The sequence below is a fragment of the Mixophyes fleayi genome, chromosome 10, assembly GCF_038048845.1.
Source record: "Mixophyes fleayi isolate aMixFle1 chromosome 10, aMixFle1.hap1, whole genome shotgun sequence".
NCBI lineage: Eukaryota > Metazoa > Chordata > Amphibia > Anura > Limnodynastidae > Mixophyes > Mixophyes fleayi.
The window spans coordinates 1,091,764-1,116,672 of record NC_134411.1 but is presented as its reverse complement, the minus strand read 5'-3'; the positions used below and the strand labels follow the sequence as shown (position 1 = coordinate 1,116,672).

Sequence of the window (24,909 nt, the reverse complement as noted above, 5' to 3'; positions counted from 1 at the left end):
GAATTGCCATCTCTGACCTCAATCAGTTCCTATACATACAATTTGGCTCCACGTACGGCGTTCCGCCTGCTCTTTATAGAGACAAACTGACCAGCTACAGAGAATATTATGAGATAACTGAATTTATTAACTTGGCTTTTTTGATTTCTCTAATGCTGCAGATCTGCTCATCCAATGTGATTGTTTTACCAGATTGTTTCCAAACTCAGGGTTGCTCCATCACAAACAATCAAATTCCCATCAGGTAGGATGGAAAACCGGTTTGACCAATGACCCATATCGGCATCGCTTATCCGTGCATGCGGTAATATGGCAGTGTGTGTAGCCATTTACACTGACTCCCATGTGATTGGATTTATTAAATGTAATCTTCCCCTTGTGTGACCGGGCTGTAATACCATGAACTGACGATCTGTGCACATTGTAACGTGTATCCATCATACAAGTTAACTGTCTCATAGGATGGGTCTAAAACTTGCTATGAATCTAGGTTAAGGAGATCAATTTTCGCTAAATAAAAAAATAAATTGGGGTTACGAGACAGGAGCCACAGAAAACAGCGGGTGACTGAACACATTGTCGCACCCATCACTGCACAAACTTCTATAGGGAACAGTTCCCCGGCCCACGTCAGGCTGAGCACATGGCAGCACTGACCGGAAACGGGATACGAGACAGGGATAATAGCTGCTCCCTGACACCAATGCTGCTTATATCCCTGTGATTCTGGGATTGTCAGATCATAGGATATTATCAGCCTACAAGCCCAGTGCCCGTCCCCTAGGCATCATTACTATGGGAGGAATACTAAATACAACGTTAAACGATACTTTATAACTGTATAGAAGTAAACATTCCACCTTTAAACAACTTTGTTGTCGTATAAATGCCCTCCTGTAATTTTTAATAAACTGCATAATCTGTCTTTTGTCTTTGCTTTTTAACCATTTCTATATCACATCAAGCATAGAAGAGACCAGAAAGAAAATGATGGATGGATTTAGTGAAAGTTACAAGAGCTCCTGCATGGGACAATTACTAGAACTCATGTGACGGAGGAACCCCCCCCCCCACCTTTAATCTGGGATCCTTAAACACTGTTGGGAGACAGAGGTCTCACTCGCAGGACCTATGGCGCTTGTGTGGTCAACATTATATCTTATGAATAAATAGTAATTTCTAAATGGTTAGTACCTCCTGCCACATTGAGGAAGGAGAGAAAAACTCTAACAAAGACTAAACATTTCATCGTGGGCGATGTAGGAGGTTCTACTTGATAGCAGATGCTGTGAATCAGCAGTTTCCCATGTGTCAAATGGTCCAAGCAGGAGATCCACCCACCTTGTACAGGTTGTCAAAGCCCCTCCCATATAAATTTCCCATTCATGAAAGAATAAGAATCACTACCGAGTACAAGTAGAGCTTTGTATTTTATTTTAGGTCCCCTAATTCCACCCCAAACAACATTTTTAAAGATGTAGGATTCCTGTATTATTACTAATGCACAACCCGTTACAGAAATATGTCACCATCAATGTGGTCAATAATTTCAGTCTTACCTTTTACTGTCTCCTTTCTGTACCTTTACCCACTGCTCCACTTGACCCATCACACTCTTCCTCTGCACTTGTTTCTCGGAATTGGCACCTGAAACAAATCTTCGTTTATAGGTGTCTGTTCCGTTCTGCTGGATGGTACCAGCACTGACGCGGAAAGAGGATGGGAGGGTCCCGTTCCTCTCAATGTTCTGAGGTTGAAGTGTCTGTGCAGCTGGGGGTCGGTATGTTTTAGAGAAATCTGTGAAAGCCGACTGTCGGTCATTGGAGAGAAAGTAGTGAGTAGGTTTCCCACCATTGGAATTTATGGTGTTTTTGTGGGCAATAAAGCTCTCTTGATGTCCCAGATCTCTATGGCGCTCCTGATCTCTTAAATCCCGGTACCGCTCCTTGCTTCCCGCATCCTGGTATGGAACTTTGTCCCCCACAACCCGATAGAGGTCTTTGTCCCTTGTATCCTGGTAGCGATCTTTGCCCCCTGAATCTCGGTAAGGATTTTTGCCTCCCGCATCCCGGTAGCGATCTTTGTCCGCTGCATCCCGGTAAAGATTTGTGTCTCCTGCATCCCGGTAAAGATTTGTGTCTCCTGCATCCCGGTAGCGATCTTTGTCCCCTGCAAACTGGTTGTCTCCCGCATCCCGGTAGCGATCTTTGTCCCCTGCAAACTGGTTGTCTCCCGCATCCCGGTAGCGATCTTTGTCCCCTGCATCCCGGTAGCGATCTTTGTCCCCTGCATCCCGGTAGCGATCTTTGTCCCCTGCAAACTGGTTGTCTCCCGCATCCCCGTAGCGATCTTTGTCCCCTGCATCCCGGTAGCGATCTTTGTCCCCTGCAAACTGGTTGTCTCCCGCATCCCCGTAGCGATCTTTGTCCCCTGCATCCCGGTAGCGATCTTTGTCCCCTGCAAACTGGTTGTCTCCCGCATCCCCGTAGCGATCTTTGTCCCCTGCATCCCGGTAGCGATCTTTGTCCCCTGCAAACTGGTTGTCTCCCGCATCCCGGTAGCGATCTTTGTTCCCTGCATGCCGGTAAGGATTACTGTCTTCCGCATCCTGGAAGTGCTCTTTGTTTCCTGTATCTTGGTACCGATCTCTGTCTCCTGCATCCCGGTAGCCATCCTGGTCTCCCAAATCTCGATATCGCTCTTTGTCTCCCGAGTCCTGTCTCAGCTCCACCGGCTGCGGAGGAAAAGGTTCCACAAACTTCTCATTACTGGTTCTTCTCTGAATAACTTCCGGCTTTGCGTATTCTTTGAAAGAGTCAATATGGTTGTTCACCGGAGCCGACAGCCACTCCATGTCGTCAACCTCCCTAAAACAAATCACACATAATAATTATTCAAGATAAGCGCATTTCAACAACTATATAATACTTATTCCAGGAGAGTAAATATTCCTTAGCCTACGGTTACAATATCCCCGTGTCACAAACCAGCTATAACAAGGAAACCGCCGGTAACGTTACATATGCACCATGACCAGCCGGCCGCCCGTTCTCCAGCACAATAAACTGGTGACTCACTGCCGTCAGGATGTAGAAGTGATGAGAAAGCTCCACATATTGGAAGGGAGATTGCTGAGCTCAGGGATTACAGACCCCGGACAGAGAACAATTCCTGAGCTGACACAATCTATGAAGCTGGTTAGAGACCGTCCTAGAGGATCATTAACACTGAAGCCGGGGTCTGCAGAACATCCCACTACGTCAATACAAGTCAATGCTGCACCATGTCCACTGATAATTAGCGTTACAAAATGAGGAACAATCACAAGATTGAGGATCTGTCCTGCAGGAAAGAGAACTGGAAATAGTGTGAATGCAGAGAGTGAGGAGAGGTGGGGATCTAATGTCTACGTGTAATAGCCATACCATAAAACATGTGTATGTAGAATTACACGCCTAGGTGTGATATGGACTCAGCATGAACTATGGACTACAGGGCGAGAGATCTACAACAAGTAACATGAAATCAAGCACATTGAATCCGCGCTGCGGTGTCTTCTGTTGGACGATGGGAGAAGTGTCACCTTTAGGTCACAAAAGTTGGTGGGAAAAGTTCCGGACTCGGCATATGACCGTTACAAAGTTTCATAAAGTATTTACATTGAAGAAAGTCATATGTTCATCAAGTTCATAATGTCACCCTTAAAACTCTATAGAGCCCAGCGGTCCAATGATTCCTTCCTGACGCCATCCCGCTAATCAGACAATTGCCCTGATACAATATTATTATTAATATTGGCCAATTGTTTTCATAAGTGTCTGTAAATCGTTGTTATTGTGGGAGAGCAATCCTCAGTATCACCGCTCTTACTGTAAAGAATCCTTTTCAGTTATATATTTATACCCAGTGATCACATATTCCCCTAAATCTTCTCTTCCTTACTGTACATAAGCTGAACTCGGGCAGTCTTACCCCATAACGGAGATCTTCCACACCCCTTATTGATTCAGTCGCCCTACTCTGCAGTTTCTCCAAATACAGGACATATTTTTTTGTCAATTGGAGCACAGGACAGACCTGTATATTGGGGGTGGGCATCTTGTTTTGGGGGTTGCACAGCGCCATTATTGTGTCTACCGTGAATGATGTATACCCCATTTATCCATGATGGCTGGATAACATCACAACTTTAGCTAAGGCCCCGTGTAAGAGAAGACGTCTGGTACGGCCTCTATAGCGCTTCCTCTTCCAGAGGACACACAACTTCATCATTTATACGTGGGATAATGTATATACTACTGTACATTATAAGGATAGCTCTGTGACCCTATATCCATGGTAATGTACAGTAGTTATATCTTATATTACACACATTTTCCTAGTAAGCACTGATGACATCAGAACTCAGCATTTATATGAATATTATTTACAGGGATATATACATCTATTATGTGTATTATAAAAAATTTTAAAGACAGAAACATGGGGTACACTGTACATTATAACATCAGTCCTGTTAGAGCACGAGACAGTAATAACTACTTTCTATCCTGTTACATATTGTATATTATAAACTAAATGTCTTTAGCTTCTACATAAAGTTTCTGTTTGAGTATACTACACACACTGCCATAATCTGTCCAATGTCCTTCTCCCTTCCTCATAAATCCATGTTACCTGCTGCTGATAATACCCTGGGGTAACACAACTCCCTAATCCGGCAGCACCTCTCCCCCCCCAGGGTAACAACTCATTAATCCCACAGACCACTTGCCTCTTGCTCTCGGGGGATGTTTGGATAAGAGCCGCCTGGTTCATCACTCGGATCCAGCCATTCATATCTTCCTGGGTGTCAGCACTGAAGTAATATGTTCTCATCCCAGAATGTTCCCGATGGGAATCTCTCTGCTGAATGTAGACCCGCATCCCGGTGTGTACAGCCTGCGACACAAACACACAATTACCAACGCATCCCGGTGTGTACAGCCTGCGACACAAACACACAATTACCAACGCATCCCGGTGTGTACAGCCTGCGACACAAACACACAATTACCAACGCATCCCGGTGTGTACAGCCTGCGACACAAACACACAATTACCAACGCATCCCGGTGTGTACAGCCTGCGACACAAACACACTACATTTACAAAGCATCTGTACAGAGGGTGGAAGACGATACACAGTAACTTCTATAAAGAGAGTAACTCCATGTTATGTACATAAACAAGACTCCTGTTACCGGCATATAACACCCAGCAATAAACAGACTGGCTGTAATACAGTACGGGGGTCCTCACATAAACCTGATACTGACATTATAAACCTAAACATATTGTAAATGCTAACTAATGAGATTGTGTGATCTTACCCCATCGTAGGAGCTGACGTCCGCCTCGCTGGGGCTACACTGTGATCCTGGGAGCACTAACACGTAGTGACAGCACTGAGCACAGCTCTGGTGTGATCAGCAAATCTCTGGGTGATCTAACGCTGTTTATTCAGTGTAACCACCTCATGGGAGGTACAGAGACCCCACCCCCCTAACCCGTCCGGGGGAGATCTCTGACAGTCAGACCATCCATGGACCTCTGGAGTGAGGATGAACCACTGGGATCTGCAGAAATATCTGCAGATACCACAGAGGAAACCAGTCACATCTAATGATTATGTTTGTCAGCAGGTCTGCTGTAGTGGACTATATGACCTACTCACACCTGCGGGGGGGCGGGATCACACCTGCGGGGGGGGGCGGGATCACACCTGCGGGGGGGGGTGGAGGGATCACACCTGCGGGGGGGGGTGGAAGGATCACACCTGCGGGGGGGTGGAGGGATCACACCTGCGGGGGGGGGGGGCGGGATCACACCTGCGGGGGGGTGGAGGGATCACACCTGCGAGGGGGTGGAGGGATCACACCTGCGGGGGGGTGGAGGGATCACACCTGCGGGGGGGTGGAGGGATCACACCTGCGGGGGGGTGGAGGGATCACACCTGCGGGGGGGTGGAGGGATCACACCTGCGGGGGGGGTTGGAGGGATCACACCTGCGGGGGGGGTTGGAGGGATCACACCTGCGGGGGGTGGAGGGATCACACCTGCGGGGGGTGGAGGGATCACACCTGCGGGGAGGTGGAGGGATCACACCTGCGGGGAGGTGGAGGGATCACAACTGCGGGGAGGTGGAGGGATCACAACTGCGGGGGTGGTGGAGGGATCACAACTGCGGGGGTGGTGGAGGGATCACACCTGCGGGGAGGTGGAGGGATCACACCTGCGGGGAGGTGGAGGGATCACACCTGCGGGGAGGTGGAGGGATCACACCTGCAGGGGGGGGGGGGGGGGGGAAATCACACCTGCAGGGGGCGGGATGACACCTGGGGGGGCGGGATCACACCTGCAGGGGACGGGATCACACCTGTGGGGGGGGGCCGGATCACACCTGTGGATGGGGGGGGGCGGGATCACACCTGCAGGGGACGGGATCACAACTGTAGGGGGGGGGGGGGGGAAATCACACCTGCAGGGGGCGGGATCACACCTGCGGGGGACGGGATCACTCCTGTGGGGGGGGTGGGGGGGGGCGGGATCACACCTGTGGAGGGGGGGGGGCGGGATCACACCTGTGGGGGGGGGGGGGGGGCAGGATCACACCTGTGGGGGGGGGGGGCGGGATCACACCTACAGGGGGCGGGATCACAAGCCTCGGAGTGAGCCTCACACTTTAACAACTAGGGATCATCTGTTAATCAGAATTCAGAGCGCTCATCATATCAACATCAATCTGATTATTTGGGACCCTCCATTAATTTTGGGGCGACTAACCTGGCGATGTGGAGTGTGTGCGGTCAGCATAGGAGGTCTCCACCTGTTCCATCCTCCAAGATGGATCGTTTGTCACCCACCATACACCCTTCATAATTCGCTCAGTGACATTATAACCTTCTTATAATGTTTGTCTATACGGAGGACGTTTCCCGAGCGTACCTTAAAGGAATACTTGCGGTTTATGCGATCCTCAGGCGCAGCGGGAGAGATGACGTAACCCGGTAGCGGGATACTGCCCAGTATGGCTTCCTCTCTGCTGTCTGTTAGAGGAGAGAACACTGAGCATTATATTATAATGGCCCCTCTCCCACAGAGCTGCCGTCTGGCCTCCTCTAACCCGATACTGACACCAAACTATATTTTGTGTATTGTGTGTTGCTGTTGGTATATTTAGGGGCAGATTCAATTCCCCGCGTGCCCATTATTACCGTCACTATGAGAATTTTAACGCTGATTTTTGCTCACAGCTCTGCGAGCAAAAATTTGCGTTAAAAGCACCGTAGTAATGATAATGCTGCACGGCCGCGTTGTTGAATCTACCCCATAGAGCATTGTACTGAATACATCACATGGTAAACACAGAAGGGTTATTGTAGATTATCCTTATTTCATTGAGTTGCCCCGTACCCTCTGCTTCTATAGAGCCACGTGGATTAACCGTATATTTTGCATATTTGCCCCCCCCCCCCCCCCCTTACATCATACAAGGGCAGATTAATGTAGAATAAAACGTGAAATCTCTGTTACATTTGATAAGACGGCAGCATAGGTGCCAAACATGTGACATTCTATAATCCCAGAGTTCCCGTCTACTTTCTTCATAAGTGTAATATATACATAAAACGGTAAAGATGATGCTGCTAAGATGACAATTTAATGATCCAAGTCAAGGAATAATTATGTGGGCTGGACCTTTACAGAAATATGGTAGTGTGAAGTAAACAACTTCAGGATGAAGCTCTGAGAGCCAGACAGCGCAGATCAGCCCTTTACAACAACAGGTCAAGATAAATTCCACTTAAAGGAAGAAGAGAAGTAGTTTTATAGGGCGGTGATGTAATGAGATTACAGGACAGCGCAATCCCCGACCTCTCACCTTTGTAGTAAAACAAACAATATTCGGACAGCAGGAACCAGCGTCTCTTCCACAGCTTCATCCCTGAGCTGTCCTGTAGGGGGGGACATTATATGATCAGAACAAGAACTTGTCTCTCCTATATGGGGCTGACACACACAGAGTCCTTTATATTAAATACATTAACACCCCTTATAAGCACACTCCACAGAGGACCTAAACCCCACAACTGAGGTAAAATACACTGTTCAGTGTGACTCTGGATGCCTCCCCCTATTGCAGAGAACTGAAGCCCCTCTGATAATGGTCATCATAGCTCCTGTGTGGGGGGAACTCACTCACCCACACAGCGCATTTCTGAATAAAGTCTGCCAAGCTGTCAGTCACTCTGTGTCTGTTCGGGTATATCAGCACTGACCCCCCCCCTAACATAACAACCTGCTGCCGAGGAGGAACAGAGCACAATATATATTAATGTCACAGCGGATTTACTGCTCTTCATATAACAACTTACAGCCTGGGCACCATCACACTATATGCAGGTTCAGGGGACAGGAGATTGACACAGTCACCTACCTGTTTGTGGAGCCATCCTCGCACCAGCACCGGAAGGTCGGGGTTCCTCTTAATAGATTGGTCTCTCTTGCCGAAACTGTACAATTTTCCTCCGCCAGTTTTAGGAGCCTAAAAAGACATCGGTCACTTCTCTGACTACTGAGGTGACGTTTAGTGCTGACCGTGTCAGTAATGAGGCACATTAATAAACGGCATAGGAGATAATCATACTAATATTACTTTAATCCTCCAAGTTTCTAACAGAGATATATATATATATATATATATATATATATATATGTATATATAGGGGGGTATTCAATTGACGTCGGGATCGCTGAAAATCACGCGCTCAAAGAATATTACCGTTAATACGGTAATTTACTCACTGGATTTCAGCGAGTAATTACCATATTAACGGTAATATTCTTTGAGCGCGGGATTTTCGGCGATCCTGCCGTAAATTGAATACCCCCCATAGAATCAGTGTGTACATAACTACCTGTTGATAATTGTACTTAGCGGCTGTACAAACCATACAAGATACAAAGTAGTTACCAGTGGTTACAATGTAATACAATGTCTCCTACAGAGGAGGATCAGGAACGAGCTGTGACTGATGTATGTACACAGTGATTACCTATCACAATCATTGTTCTGTGTTATATTTCAGGGATAGAATAGATAGAAAACTGCCCCTTATATCCAACAGTTGCCCCTGGGGTAACAAGACAGCTTAGTGGAGGATAACAATGTCTCTTATTACACCCTATGGGGTGATGATGATGGCACATTGTATTATACCCTGTATTATACCCCGTATTATACCCTGTATTATACCCCGTATATACCCCGTATTATACCCCGTATTATACCCTGTATTATACCCCGTATTATACCCCGTATTATACCCCGTATTATACCCCGTATTACACCCCGTATTATACCCCGTATTATACCCTGTACTATACCCTGTATTATACCCCGTATTACACCCCGTATTATACCCTGTATATACCCCGTATTATACCCCGTATTACACCCCGTATATACCCCGTATTATACCCCGTACTATACCCTGTATATACCCTGTATTATACCCCGTATTATACCCTGTATATACCCCGTATTATACCCCGTATTATACCCTGTATATACCCCGTATTATACCCCGTATATACCCTGTATTATACCCCGTATTATACCCTGTATATACCCCGTATTATACCCCGTATTATACCCCGTATATACCCCGTATTATACCCTGTATATACCCCGTATATACCCCGTATTATACCCTGTATATACCCTGTATTATACCCTGTATTATACCCCGTATATACCCCGTATATACCCTGTATTATACCCTGTATTATACCCTGTATATACCCCGTATTATACCCTGTATATACCCCGTATTATACCCCGTATTATACCCTGTATTATACCCTGTATATACCCTGTATTATACCCCGTATTATACCCTGTATTATACCCCGTATATACCCTGTATTATACCCTGTATTATACCCTGTATTATACCCTGTATATACCCTGTATTATACCCTGTATATACCCCGTATTATACCCTGTATATACCCTGTATTATACCCCGTATTATACCCTGTATATACCCTGTATATACCCTGTATATACCCTGTATTATACCCTGTATTATACCCTGTATATACCCTGTATTATACCCCGTATTATACCCTGTATTATACCCTGTACTATACCCTGTATATACACAGCCTGTGTGTTATTATGAGAGAACCAGAGAGTAATGTTGGTTACTCAGACACAATGTTTCTCCTGCCCAGTTATTTGCATTTCAAATTCTCCCAAAGCAAAATAGTGATTTACATCTACAGCTCCGGGATATATCCCAGATTATGAGGACACAGGAATTATAATGTGAGCTATCTCAGGACAAAACCTTTATAGGAGAATCCCCTCCTGGTTTGTGGAACCCCCCGAGGGACAACACTTATTGTGTGGCTCCGTTGTGACATCACTGACGGGCCTTACCTTGGGTGGGGGCCTGGGCTCTGCACTGGGTGGGGTCACTGCTGAAGACCCCTCACTGATCATGCTGTAGGGTCTTTGGTTCATCTGTTGTGGAGACATGATGGACCTGGAGGAGGGGAATGAAGCAGTGAGAATATAATTAGTGTAATAACCGGCCCTGGTGGTGTCAGAGCAGAGTAATACCTGCACATCCCCTGCCGCAGCGCGCAGACATTACCGGACGCTGGATACTTCTGGGACGCGGAGCACAAATGTGACGACGCAGAATTTGGGATGACCGCACAGAGCTTGTGTCCTAATATGACATTAATGTGCTCCAAGCCAGGACAGATATGAATGGAAGCCGGAATCACTGCTGGGAATGGGGACCACGTACACGTATGATGTCCATCAGATCTCCCCAAAGTCACCAGAACATGCAAATTACACGTCACATCGGCAGCGCCCACTTCACAGACATTGTTACCAATACATAGCGACACAATCACACTGCGCTCTGCACAATACACTGCGCTCCAATATCCAACACTGATCTCTCCAACACACTATCCCACGCTCTCTCCAATACACTGCACTCTCCACAATAGACAGCGCTCCAATATCCCATTCTGCGCTCTCTCCATTACAATGTGCTCCAATATACACCACGTTCAAATACTCTGCAACATTCCCCAATATATTTCATACCACATGCACCTCTCTAGCACAACACTCCTTAATACACTATTTTTGCATTCCGAAATAATCTTCACAGCAACATCCTCTGAAACACAGCACCACCCCACGCCAATACACAGCACCACCCCACGCCAATACACAGCGTTACACCACGCCAATACACAGCGTTACACCACGCCAATACACAGCGTTACACCACGCCAATACACAGCGTTACACCACGCCAATACACAGCACCACCCCACGCCAATACACAGCGTTACACCACAACAATACAGAGCGCCACGCCACAACAATACACAGCACTACACTCTAATATATAACACTGTGAACATTGACACTATAACTGGAGACACCGTGTTACTGCGCAGTTGACATTTACAGTTGGTGATTTGCTGGTCTGGCCAAGCGGCGCCAGTAGTAGTGGTCAGTAAGTTACTGACAACCAGCGGAGACACATAAAGCTGGTAACGATTGGGTGACATCCCATAGCAGATCTGTTACAATCATCTATTCATCATCTCCGGGAATACACGGGGACCTATTTACTAACACAGCGATACGTCATGCAGTACGCTGCTAGTTACTAAGCCAGGGCTGCTCTGAGAGACCCCCTATTCCACAACGTCATTTCACATTTCCTGACGGCGAATGCTGGAGGTGAACACGCGGCTAAAGTCTGCACATGCTCACAATGACCTAGGTAGGGTAACCTGAGATGACGCTGTTGTGCAGGGAAAAGCAATTATTTTCTGTAGCATCGCAGTCCCCAAAGAGTTCTATCAGGGCTAAGGTAACAATATGCTGGAGAAACCTCCAAAATCTCCTGTGTTAACCCTTTCAAGTCCTGCGATAGCCAAGCACAGTTTGTTAAACAGACCCCACAGAGTGCGCCGGAGGCTTCTTCTGTTACACCCTCCTAGATTACTTTCCCTCTTGTACACATAGTTTGCCCCTGTGATTGGGAAGGGGTGAGGTACGCAGTCCTGCAGCATGTGAATTCTTATTCCTGCAATACATCAGTGGGTGATAAATGAGGGTGACAGACTGAGACTGCGGAGATAACATGACTGATGGTGAAGAGGAAACAATGGAGGTTACAAATCATTCATTGATTCATGGCTGGTGCGAGTTATCATTCATCAAAGTAATCTTTACCCTGTCAGACATATAGCTGGCGGGCTGCGGGAGGTAAGTACTGGGGTCATCCTTTGAGGGTAGGTGCAGGTAGTGACAGGGACCTCGGATGATCCGGGGCTGCGCGGCGCATTCTGAGGGATATCACCAGTTATCTAACAGAACAATATCAGACAAACCAACGGCGGATACATTAATAGCAGAGTTCTATGACAGCTGGGAATGGCTATAGGCAAGTAGAGGAGAAATAATAGTATATAATATACATATATACACACAGAGGCCACGCTGCATCATATCGGTGGCACCTGATCGTGGGAGCCACCATGTTGGACAGACATTACTGTGAGACTCCATCGTGGGCCTTACACCAGTGACCCCATCCCCCCAAGCCCCCAGGTCCGTCCTGCTGCATTGTCAGATGTGTTATAATGTGTAACACTTTGTATAATGCTGCTGATACGTTATTACAGATCAGTGTATTGTTTTATCTGATTACTGAGATTAAGGGTAACGCGCGGCCCTTTTGAAGAAGAGGGCCACACCATGTGGGCCCTGCAGCGTATCAGGATGCCCGTCACAGAACATACGTAGCCCCTATACACAGACTGTTACATTAGCTGAGGAGACACTGGGAGCGGATCAATGAGATCCCCACAAGACACCGCAAAAACATTAATTCATGCACTCATCATCTCCCGCATCGACTATTGCAATTCCCTCCTTACTGGTCTTCCCAAAGTCAGACTTGAACCCCTACAATCTATTTTGCACGCAGCGGCTAGACTGATTTTCCTTACAAACCGTTCTTCCTCTGCTGAGCCACTCTGTCAGTCTCTACATTGGTTGCCTGTATTTCAATGAATCCAATATAAAATTCTTCTACTAACATACAAGGCCATCAACAAAATTGCACCGACATACATCTCCTCACCTGTCTCGAAATATCTCCCTACTCGACACCTCCGTTCTGCACAAGATCTACGTCTCTCCTCCACTCTCATCACATCCTCCCATTCTCGGTTACAGGATTTTTTCCGGGCTGCACCTACTTTGTGGAATTCCCTCCCTCGCACAGTAAGACTTTCCTCTAGTCTTCAAACCTTCAAGCGTTCACTAAAAACCCACCTCTTCAGACAAGGTTATGATATTCCTCAACCATCATCTTAATTTCCCTAGATTACCCTATTACCACCCTCTACACTGCTAACGCAAGACAGCAACCTTCTGACCAACATTGCAACACACACAGCCCACTCAGTACTTTTACCTTTGCAGTCTGGCTGGTCCAGTGTGCAATATGATGTAGCACGTGCCCTTGTGTTTCAAACTCCCATTGTCCTATAGATTGTAAGCTTTCGAGCAGGGTTCTCTTACCTCTCTGTCTGTATGTATTACCCAGTATTGTCTTATCAATGTTTGTTCCCAATTGTAAAGCGCTACGGAATTTGCTGGCGCTATATAAATAAATGTTGATGATGATGATGATAAGTAGTTACTGTGATGCTGCAGGGTGCACAGTTATATATGAATATTACAGAGGATATGAAGCCAGGACTAGGAGATAGAGACATCCAGCTATTTATCTGCCTCTTCTGCCCGTCCTGTCTGCCGTCAGTTTTACACATTTTCTTTTTGCCCAAATTGCAGTAAATCAGTAATAATCTAATTAGTGCCTCAATGAGCAGCGTCGCCCGTATTGTTAAGTAAACTGTGCTCAGATTGGGCAGATTATTCCAGTCCTCCATCTGGACACAATAATCCGCACAAATAATGTGAAAGAGAAAAGGGTAATAATCACCTGCACCTCCACATGTCCCGTGATCAGCTCCAACACAGACCTGCACAATCCCGGGACATGTATGACTACATATAAACTGTATGTATTATACACATGGAATCAGCAGAGCTAGATGTTATGTCCAATCATCTTAATGATGAAATAAATATAAACGTTCTAACAGATAATTAGCGACCACAACTGCGGAAGAACCAGTAATTATTGGATTCAGTGGACTTACCAGCTACTCCATATCCAGCTAATCCACGCACTCAGCCTTCAATAAAACATCACTAACTGAAGCCACGGTACGTCTGAGGTCAGAGACTACACATGGGACAGTGCTACATTAACTCTGATATATTGATATTCCCAGGATACACATCGAGAGGTTCTATTTCCGTACAATGGGTCCGGAGCGAGGATTGATGCCTCTGAGACATTTCCGCAGTTCTGTCTCAAATTTCAGCATCAATTTCAATCCAGGGAACGAGTCCCCACAGTGATTGCACAGGCTGTGGAGATCCCTTATGGACAAAGCTATTTCAGTAAGTGGGAATCTATCAGGATAAAACTGATAGAACAGGTTTGTTATACCAAGCAACGGAAACTTATACCAAGATGGTGACAAGCCATCACATCGATATATACAGCATAAATAATAAAATATACGTATTTATAGTCGTGATCACACACACAATGTCCCTGGAGGTATAATACACTCTTAGGAAGCAGTGATATAACCATGCGAGCCCCACAAGGTACCCGCTGCGTAGAACACAGACCTCCAGCAAATGTTCCCTGTTACACGTTCAGAGCAATGTGCTGCGATGTCTGATCCCAACAGCAGAGGTCCAGAGATTAGACACAGAATTAACTCTCTCTCGGCTGTGGTACAACTATGAATATAGGGGCAGAGTGTGGACAAAACTTCAATATTATTCCCCCACCCCAGCAAACAAAAGGGGGCGAGAACTGAGCACACAATAGTTCAGAAGAACCCATTATCCACCATTAACTTACACTGGGGTTTTGGAAACAGACATATTGAGGCAGGTTTGTAATACATGTTCTCTTACACTAGTAGTCTCTGTACAATCTCCTGCAGCTAATTCACGTTATTATCCCGGGAGCAGAACTGCCGGGAGACATTTCTGTGGACAAGAAGGGATCCCCCATCCCTGGGTAACCCCAAGATGTAACGTACCGGCTCCAGAATACTGCATGAGCTGTGTCTCCCCCCTCCCCCTCCATCGTGCCCTGTGGGGGGGGCGTGTTCTGTTCTATAATGGATTTTATTCACAGCTGCAATTACAAGGAACGATAAAGACTGAAATAAATGTATTGTAAAGTGCTCTACGTCCGTTTGTAGGTCTCCTAATTACCTGGAGGCCGGGACCACTTGTAGTATGTGACCGTCTGGTCAAAGCCAATTGACCGACTGTAGTCTGTCGTCTATTTCATCCCCAGTACTTAAACAGCCCCCCCGACACCCCAGAAAACATCCGTTCCAGGTAGATGTGGTCGTGTATGTGAGGATTATCCTGTATTCTAGTAGTGTTAGCAGTATGACAGCTGCTGTCATTGTACGTAACCAGGTATAACAGAGAGCTGGCACAGTGTGATCTGGGGACGCCCTGTGTTATTCTTCCTACAGGCTGAGCTATAAATGGTTATTTAGATTGTGAGCTCTGGGGAAAACACGTCATGTATAGTTACAGTGGGGGATTGGTATAATGAATATCTCTGGTCATACACAGTAGATCCCGCTGGATTCCACCTCTCAGGTGTGTTATGTCGTCTGTGGCTTCCACAGTTACAGGCAGTGTGTCTCTAGGGGCCGTGTACAGATTCATCAGCTGCAATTACCACACGTTCCAATAGCAGAACACAGGGAGAGCGATTGCTGTAACTTGTCGCTCAGCAGCCAGCGCCACCGTCAGCCGTTACGTGGCAATTACAGCACATCCGACCATCCACAGACACAGGAAGCGGACACTGTGTATGTGCACATTATATATATTATGTAGATATAGTGCGTGTGCAGCACGTGTTCCTGCTGGAATCAGTGGACCAGCCCCAGTTTGTGGTTTGGAACTTTGTATTTGCAAATATTTCTGCCATTTCATCTTGGATGTCCTCTCAGAAACTCAAACTTTATCTTTCAAAAACAGAATTAATAATAATCCCACCCACCATCAGAAGTTATCTGCCTGACATTTCTATCTCTGTTCACAACATGACCGTAAATTCCACTCCGCAAGCTCGCTGCCTAGGTGTGATCCTTGACTCAGAACTATCATTTATTCTCCAACGCCACATATCACAGAAGACACTGCAAAAACGTCAATTCCAGCATCATCTCCCACATTGACTATTTGTGGTTCCCTCCTCACCGGTCTTTCCTGAATCAGACTCTCACTCCTACAAATTATTTTGAACACAGCAACGGATTGATTTTCATTTCAAATCGTTTGCCCAGTGCTGAACCACCGTCAGTCGCTACATTGGTTGCCTGTTTTTTACCAACATACATCTCCTCACTTGTCTCAAAATATCTACCAACTGGACACCTCCGCTCTGCACAAGATCTGCGTCTCTCCTCCACTCTCATCACTTCCTCCCATTCCCGGTTACAGGAGTTTTTTCAAGCACTACTCTATGGAATTCCCTCCCTCGCACAATAAGACTTTCCTCGGGTCTTCAAACCTTCGCTGATCTCTGAAAACCCACTTCTTCAGACAAGCTTATAATATTCCTCAACCACCCTCTTACCCTCCCTAGGTTACCCTATTATCCCCCTCTACACAACTAACACAAGACAACAACCCTCTGACCCCCCCTGACCAACATTGCTGTATAACTAGATCACACAGCCCAATAAGCACTTAGTACCTTTGTATGCTGTCTGGACCAATATGTAATAGATTGTAAGCTTGTGAGCAGGGCCCTCCTACGGAATCTGCTGGCGCTATATAAATAAATGTTAATATCATCGCTGGTTACAGCAGACGGTTTTCGGTTTGTGATTCACAGTAATTTGTACAGAATGTGATCATGTTAAAGCGTTTTGCTCGGATAGTGCAATATATGACTCAGATTTCCAATGCTTGTTGGAGGCTAATGTAATTACCAGAGCAGGGAAATATTAGCTCGTGGTATTATTAGCAGCCTGTACAGCAAATTAACGAGCATGGACTCATTTTTGTCAGACTGTCATTACTTAATGTGCCGCAGTCACCAGATGAGGGATTTCTGTCTCCTCTCCAATCAGCGCAGCGCGGACTCTGTAGCGCGCTCACAGAACTTCATCTGGAAGCAGAGTCCACGTTATACTCACTGCAGGAACTGAAACGGGAGTGTGGTCCTCAGACCTCCCGCCACCGCATAGAGCAGCACGGGCCCAGCCTTTGTCCTTTAAACCCACCAGAACGGAGACAAACGGAGGCGTCTTGGATGTCTGCGAGCAGAGCGCCAATGTCAGGGGGGGTGTACTGCGGGATCCCTTACAGATAATAACGGAGGGTAGCGCAGACACTACAAGTGGGCGCTGTGTCGCTGTACCCCCATACCAGGGCTAATGGACTGATGTCATAAAGCGATAAGCAGAATTATTAGAATAGGTTCACAGAGCACAAACAGACTAAGGACTAGTAACATCCCTCAGAGTACTAAGAGTATACGTACTCGTCACGTAGATCATACTCTGCATTCTCCGGAGAAATGTCGCCCGTCACAGGGTGTGTGAATGTCGTCGCCCTCTGGTTGTGGCTGAGGAGGAAGGAGAAATAAAACAGGTCAGATATGATTTCCCTCACACGTATCACACTCAGTAAGAAACACCAACAACGCTTCTTCCAACGACTTATGTTCTACATCCCATCTAGCTGCTAATATTATACTGCGCCCTCTGGTCGCTTGTACCCTGTAGTAACAAGAACATCTCCCTAATAACTGGAGACCCCTCAGGTCACACAGCAGCCGGCTGGCGGGATCTTACACCAACTGATCCCTACGTTTAGGGTATTTGCAGCGTGCATAGAAAACGTTTCCCAATTCCCGTAGTTTGACGCCCTAGGGAGGGTGTGATTTTCCGTATTACACAACCAGTGCGAGAGAGAGACGTTGTCCCTATTTCATACCTATCTGTTATAGTCCTTATTTGTAACTCCCCAGATGTTGTGGAACTACATGTCCCAGCAAGAACATATTCCATCTCTAGCTCAGCTCTGACATACTACAACTGTGGCCCTAATCCAGGACCAGGGACTAGCAGAGTGAGACTAGGGTACCTCTTATCCCCCGGCTGGGGGGTGCTGCCCACACCGCGGCTCTAGCGCCCCCTACTTATAGTCCCAGGAAACAGCCGGTGGGACGTCAGTGTCCTCTCTCTGCAGTTTGTATTTATACGATGGACAAAGCACGGAGAGAACATGAAATATTTACATAGAAATGTTTTCAATAATTGAATAGAGAAATCTATCGAGTCCTGTATTATTCATCTTCTGAACAACGAAACTGCAGCCTCAACGTAGAATAAATCAGGGTGCAAAACAAGGACGTCAATGTTTTATTCCACGATTATACCCCCGAGACCCACAGTATGTACCCTGCAGATATACTGCATGTACCACGCTGATAGATGTATGTACTGTATGTACCCTGCAGATATACTGTATGTACCACGCTGATGTACGTACTGTATGTACCTTGCAGATATACTGTATGTACCATGCTGATGTATGTACCCTGCAGATATACTGTATGTACCACACGGACAGATGTACGTACTGTATGTACCATGCTGATAGATGTACGTACTATATGTATCCTGCAGATATACTGCATGTACCACGCTGATGTACGTACTGTATGTACCCTGCAGATATACTGCAGATATACTGCATGTACCATGCTGATAGATGTACGTACTATATGTATCCTGCAGATATACTGCATGTACCACGCTGATGTACGTACTGTATGTACCACGCTGATGTACGTACTGTATGTACCCTGCAGATATACTCTATGTATCCTGTAGATATACTGCATGTACCATGCTGATAGATGTACCCTGCAGATATACTGTATGTACCACACGGACAGATTTACGTACTATATGTACCCTGCAGATATACTGTATGTATCCTGCAGATATACTGCAGATATACTGCATGTTCCATGCTGATAGATGTATGTACCCTGCAGATATACTGTATGTACCACACGGACAGATTTACGTACTATATGTACCCTGCAGATATACTGTATGTACCACACGGACAGATTTACGTACTATATGTACCCTGCAGATATACTGTATGTATCCTGCAGATATACTGCATGTACCATGCTGATAGATGTATGTACTGCAAGTATCCTGCAGATATACTGTATGTACCACATGGACAGATTTACGTACTATATGTACCCTGCAGATATACTGTATGTATCCTGCAGATATACTGCATGTACCATGCTGATAGATGTACTGTATGTATCCTGCAGATATACTGTATGTACCACATGGACAGATTTACGTACTATATGTACCCTGCAGATATACTGTATGTATCCTGCAGATATACTGCATGTACCATGCTGATAGATGTACTGTATGTATCCTGCAGATATACTGTATGTACCACATGGACAGATTTACGTACTATATGTACCCTGCAGATATACTGTATGTATCCTGCAGATATACTGCATGTACCATGCTGATAGATGTACTGTAAGTATCCTGCAGATATACTGTATGTACCACATGGACAGATTTACGTATACATAGGAACATCTCAATCACTGGAATAAGCTGTGACTGGTGGACAGAGAACAAACTATTTTACTACTAAGAATATAAATATGTAGATAGAACAGCTCCCCAAGACCTGGAGAGATAGATCAGGACAACGGCCGTACTCCTGTCAGGGGCAGAGATCTAGATCTCAACGCAGCCGGACCTCAGCTATCACTGGGTAGTGAATGTCCCTTTGCCGTTCTCTGGAGTTGGTATTTAAAGGCAGAAATGACCTCCTTGGAGCTCCAGGGCCGGCCTGATTGATCCTTCTCTGTGTTTACCTTTGGCCCAGGCTGAGACAATGGACTAGTTTGCTGGCAGACATTATAACTACTTCATATAGAATATATACAAGTATAAATATGATTGACAACTATGGGGAACCAGAGGGCTAGAATAAGTATGTTTTATAGTCCAGCTTGTGAGAGGTGCAGACAGGTTGAGGTGACATTGATACCTCGTTTCATCACAGAATATAACATGAAGCACAGACTGTAATAATATAACACTAGTTAGTACCAAGTATAAATATTACAAACTGCCATCAGCTGATCTACGACCAGACGAGGAGGGAATTTGCCGCTGTCTGAATGACTTCCAGGGTGGGGGGTGAATACTCTCACACAGGCCCAGCGTGCGCCATTCCTACCTCGCCCTCAGTTGGCAGAAACACAAAAACCAATTAATACTTCATAATTGACACAATGAATCTTTATATACGGTAGGAATTTGTGGGAAAGCAGCAGAAATATGGACTCTCTGGATACGACAGCGCAGACCGTACAAGAACAGAATTATTTCATGTTACTGCACATCAAGCTTCAGGGAGATAACAGAACAAGGGGTAACAGGAGGGGCAGGATTGGGGCAATAAAAGAGGCCAGGGGGGTGCAGGAACAATGATTGTAGAAAATAGATATTTTCCAGTTATTACAAGATATTGGAGCCGTTTCCTTCTAGCTGGATTCCTGGGAATACGCAGATGGTTCGCCTTCAACAAATAACAACACCCGCCCGTCATGTGCCGGACAGAACATGCAGTACAAAAATCTGTGATTATAATAAATATATTTGTACTTTGAGTGGTTTCCTTGGTAACTATAAACTAGACATCAGGGAAAAATACACAGTCGCTGTTGGTTTTTAGAAATGAGCAATGAATCCCCAATATAAGGGTTACCCCTCCCCCCTCATCCCAGTGCACTATTAATACCACCAGTTAAAGAGAAATTAAAATATTGGTCAAAACCAATCTGAATTGCTTATAAAGAGATTTCCCTGTGTGTGATGCGACTACAGGTCACTGGTAATGAGGTCTCAAGCGATTGCTTGGTAACCACATCGCTTGTTGTATTATCACTGATCCATCATATTCCCATAGATACTGATCATTCAGTAGGTTATACATCGGCATTTCTAATGACAAGGCTTCCAGCCGTCACATGGTCTTAGGACAATGAGAACTGCTCATCCATTGAATTCGGTATTTAGTGAAAAACAATCAATACCAAGATTATACTAACTTGGACATTAGATATCCTTACGGTAAGTTGTACCAATACTAATTTACTGAGTCTTTGTTCAGATTCAACGTTATCTTGGGATGTTAAACATTCTCTTTTCCCTCTCACTATTCTACATTCAACATTGCATTTGGTTCATATGCAATTTTCATTGTCCGTGTCTGTGCTAAATGCACCAGTTATTATTCTAAAATCAACATTGTCCTTGTATGACCTGTGTACTTAAAACGGATGTTGGCATTAATATAATTTATGACCCTATTAGTGTATAAATTGTACTGTTCTGACCATTGGAAGTCAGAGCATCCAGAAACACTGCGCTGGGCCAGTACTGCATCTACCTTTGTTCTATTACATTTTTTCCTTTCTCCTGCACAGGATTACTATTAAGTATGTGATCCCTTTGGATCTTAATAGTTTTTTGCTTTGAAACCACAGCGATCGAATTGAACAATCACTTATTTATATCTCTAATATTCCACAATATTATAATAGAGCTTCCTGGCTCTTGCTTACAATTCTCTCTTCTCAATAGTTCGCTTACTCTTTGTACACAATATAGACCACATATATGGACTGTATCCATTACATGGACCTGCTGGGCTTATAGACCACAGATTACGGACTGTATCTATCACATGGACGTGCTGGGCGTATAGACCACAGATTACGGACTGTATCTATCACAAGGACGTGCTGGGCATATAGACCACAGATATGGACTGTATGTATCACATGGACGTGCTGGGCGTATAGACCACAGATATGGACTGTATCACATGGACGTGCTGGGCGTATAGACCACAGATATGAACTGTATGTATCACATGGACGTGCTGGGCGTATAGACCACAGATATGGACTGTATCACATGGACGTGCTGGGCGTATAGACCACAGATATGGACTGTATGTATCACATGGACGTGCTTCGGGTTTCATCACCATCATCATCACCATTTATTTATATAGCGCCACTGATTCCGCAGCGCTGTACAGAGAACTCACTCACACCAGTCCCTGCCCCATAGGAGCTTACAGTCTAAATTCCCCAACACACACCCACACACATACACACAGACAGAGCGAGAGACTAGGGTCAATTTTGATAGCAGCCAATTAACCTACCAGTATGTTTTTGGAGTGTGGGAGGAAACCGGAGCACCCGGAGGAAACCCACGCAAACACGGGGAGAACATACAAACTCCACACAGATAAGGCCATGGTCGGGAATTGAACTCATGACCCCAGTGCTGTGAGGCAGAGGTGCTAACCACTGAGCCACCGTACTGGTACAGGTAAATTGTGCTGCAAACAATGACAAATAGAGTCTACAATTGTTTTCCATACAACTTACAAACGTATGATTGGCTCCAGCACCTTTTCCTGTGCACCAGTTGTACAAACTGCCCCTCATTGATCACTGCACCAACAGCCATGTGAGTAGATGTTTAAGGGTCTCTGACACGGGTGTAGCAGGAATCTGTATTACCCGGTTACGTCAGATGTACTGGGGGTCTAATTACTAACACATACACCTGGGAGACACGCCAGCGCTATATGCACACAAACATGTATGACCGCTGCCTGTTTACACATGTTCTGCTCACACGTCATGTACCGAGCTTCATGCTACATCCAAACCACATTGTTATAAACCTAATGCTTCTAGTAATGTGATATTATGTATCCTGTGTAAGGACAGTAAATCAACGCCTCATATAATGCTGGAATAAGGAGATAATGTAGCGTGAAGGTGCAGAATACTTACTATTCGTTCCTTCTGTCTCGCTTAATGTTTTCCTTGCAAATTGCTCCTGATTCGGGCTTTAAAGGAGAAGCGTAATTAGTCATTGTGTAATGAAAGTATCGCTGCCTTCCACAATGAGAGGAGCATTCATAAACGGGAATCCCCACTGTACCGATGAGGCATTAACTGATCCCACCGACCTCAACCGGGGTTATATAGGAGTTTCTGCTGCTCCATCGGCGCATTTTAAAGTGCTCTTAGGTCTGCGGATACGCCAGGAAATGTGCAAGGTGGAAAGAGTTAAAACCCCAACGGCCAACAGGAGCAGGTGCTCTGACAACGGGGCCCTTCGTTAGTAACACGACAAGAAAGTTGTCTTTACTCTAGAACTGAAAGACTTGGATTACCAATGTTTAGTAAATTTACTGACAATCAGCATAAACGAAGCCGGACTAGAAACCTCCCTGATACATCATAGTATCTCAGTGTGATGTGGTGACGTACATACATGTACCTTGTATCATTTCTGATGTACACACAAGTGGGGACGATCCGTTCTCTCCTATTACCGGGTAACACTTCTGCAAGATGAACCAGACAGCACATTCTCACCAACGTTCCCCAGACCAGAAAGTTTACTGTTCAGAAAGTGAAGAAGTGATTTTGCCCCAATCACGTCATCTCGTTCGCTTCTCCAGAATCAATACAAACAGAATGAAAAGACCTCCAGGATTAATTTAATGGTCGTGATGTCATTTCAGCAACATGACAGGGAATGTAAAGTGGTTAGAGTCTGCCAATGAGCGAGGCGTTCAATTCTTGCTCTACTAATTACATCAACAACATCAAAACAGCTTCAATCTAAATGTAAATGACAATTTATTCAGCATTAAAGTGGATTAAGGTCGATTCACCTCAAGTCTCAGACAAAGAAATACTGCATTAGATCCAGCATAAAATCTCAGAGCCTCCTATACCCCATACATCCCTGGAGAGGGGCAGGTGTAGATCTTAGATACCCCCAGGTCCGGGCTCCTTACTTCTGTACTAAATAATAACGTTTGTTCTCACAACATAAGCAACATAAACCAGATCATAATAGTTTATTACCTCCGGATGGGTAGGTTAATGGGTATTACTTTATTCAGCCTCGGATGCATACATACAGATAAATGTTATGATTATGAGTTTTCATAAATACTGCGGGTTACATTAACATTTTTCCAGGGCAAACATAAAACAGCTGTAATTATGGAGCAAATAAACAAGAATTGCAACACTCCCCTATGAAAACCTGACATTTCCAATAAGTTCTTTTATAACACACCAAGAATATGTACAAGTCAAAATAAGCCTGATACCAAAACACATGTGGTTATGTGGTGGAAGAGGCGCCCCCTTCCTGAGGACCCAGGGGAGCAGGCGCCCCCCCCCCCCCCCATCTGCACAACCCAGGCGGAACAAGCGCCCCCCCTCCCCAGACGACGCCGGGGAGGAGGCGGCCCCCCTGGACGATCCAAGGGGAACAGGCAGCCCCCCTGGATCACAACTAGGACCTCAGGCATCTGCCATCCCAAGACCATTCCCAGCAGACCACAGGGTATATTTACTAAACTGCGGGTTTGAAAAAGTGGAGATGTTGCCTATAGCAACCAACCAGATTCTAGTTATCATTTGTTTAGTACATTCTGCAAAATGACAGCTAGGATCTGGTTGCTATAGGCAATATCTCCACTTTTTCAAACCC

General features: G+C 45.5%; 1 protein-coding gene across 8 annotated transcripts in view; it reads right to left on the bottom strand.

The window, feature by feature from the left end:
• Nucleotides 1-24,909, bottom strand: part of PLEKHA7 (pleckstrin homology domain containing A7) — a 90,521-nt gene that overhangs the window by 29,040 nt on the left and 36,572 nt on the right. For 7 of the 8 annotated variants that reach the window (XM_075187590.1, XM_075187583.1, XM_075187582.1 and 4 more), the window contains 7 exons: nucleotides 17,772-17,855; nucleotides 10,490-10,595; nucleotides 8,480-8,587; nucleotides 7,925-7,997; nucleotides 6,988-7,088; nucleotides 4,771-4,941; nucleotides 1,560-2,863 (listed from right to left, as the gene is read on the bottom strand). In XM_075187590.1, the coding sequence (XP_075043691.1) occupies nucleotides 1,560-2,863; nucleotides 4,771-4,941; nucleotides 6,988-7,088; nucleotides 7,925-7,997; nucleotides 8,480-8,587; nucleotides 10,490-10,595; nucleotides 17,772-17,855 (1,947 nt within the window). Of the gene's footprint in view, nucleotides 1-1,559; nucleotides 2,864-4,770; nucleotides 4,942-6,987; nucleotides 7,089-7,924; nucleotides 7,998-8,479; nucleotides 8,588-10,489; nucleotides 10,596-17,771; nucleotides 17,856-24,909 lie in introns of those variants that run through there. The other variant, XM_075187589.1, reaches the window with a different exon arrangement.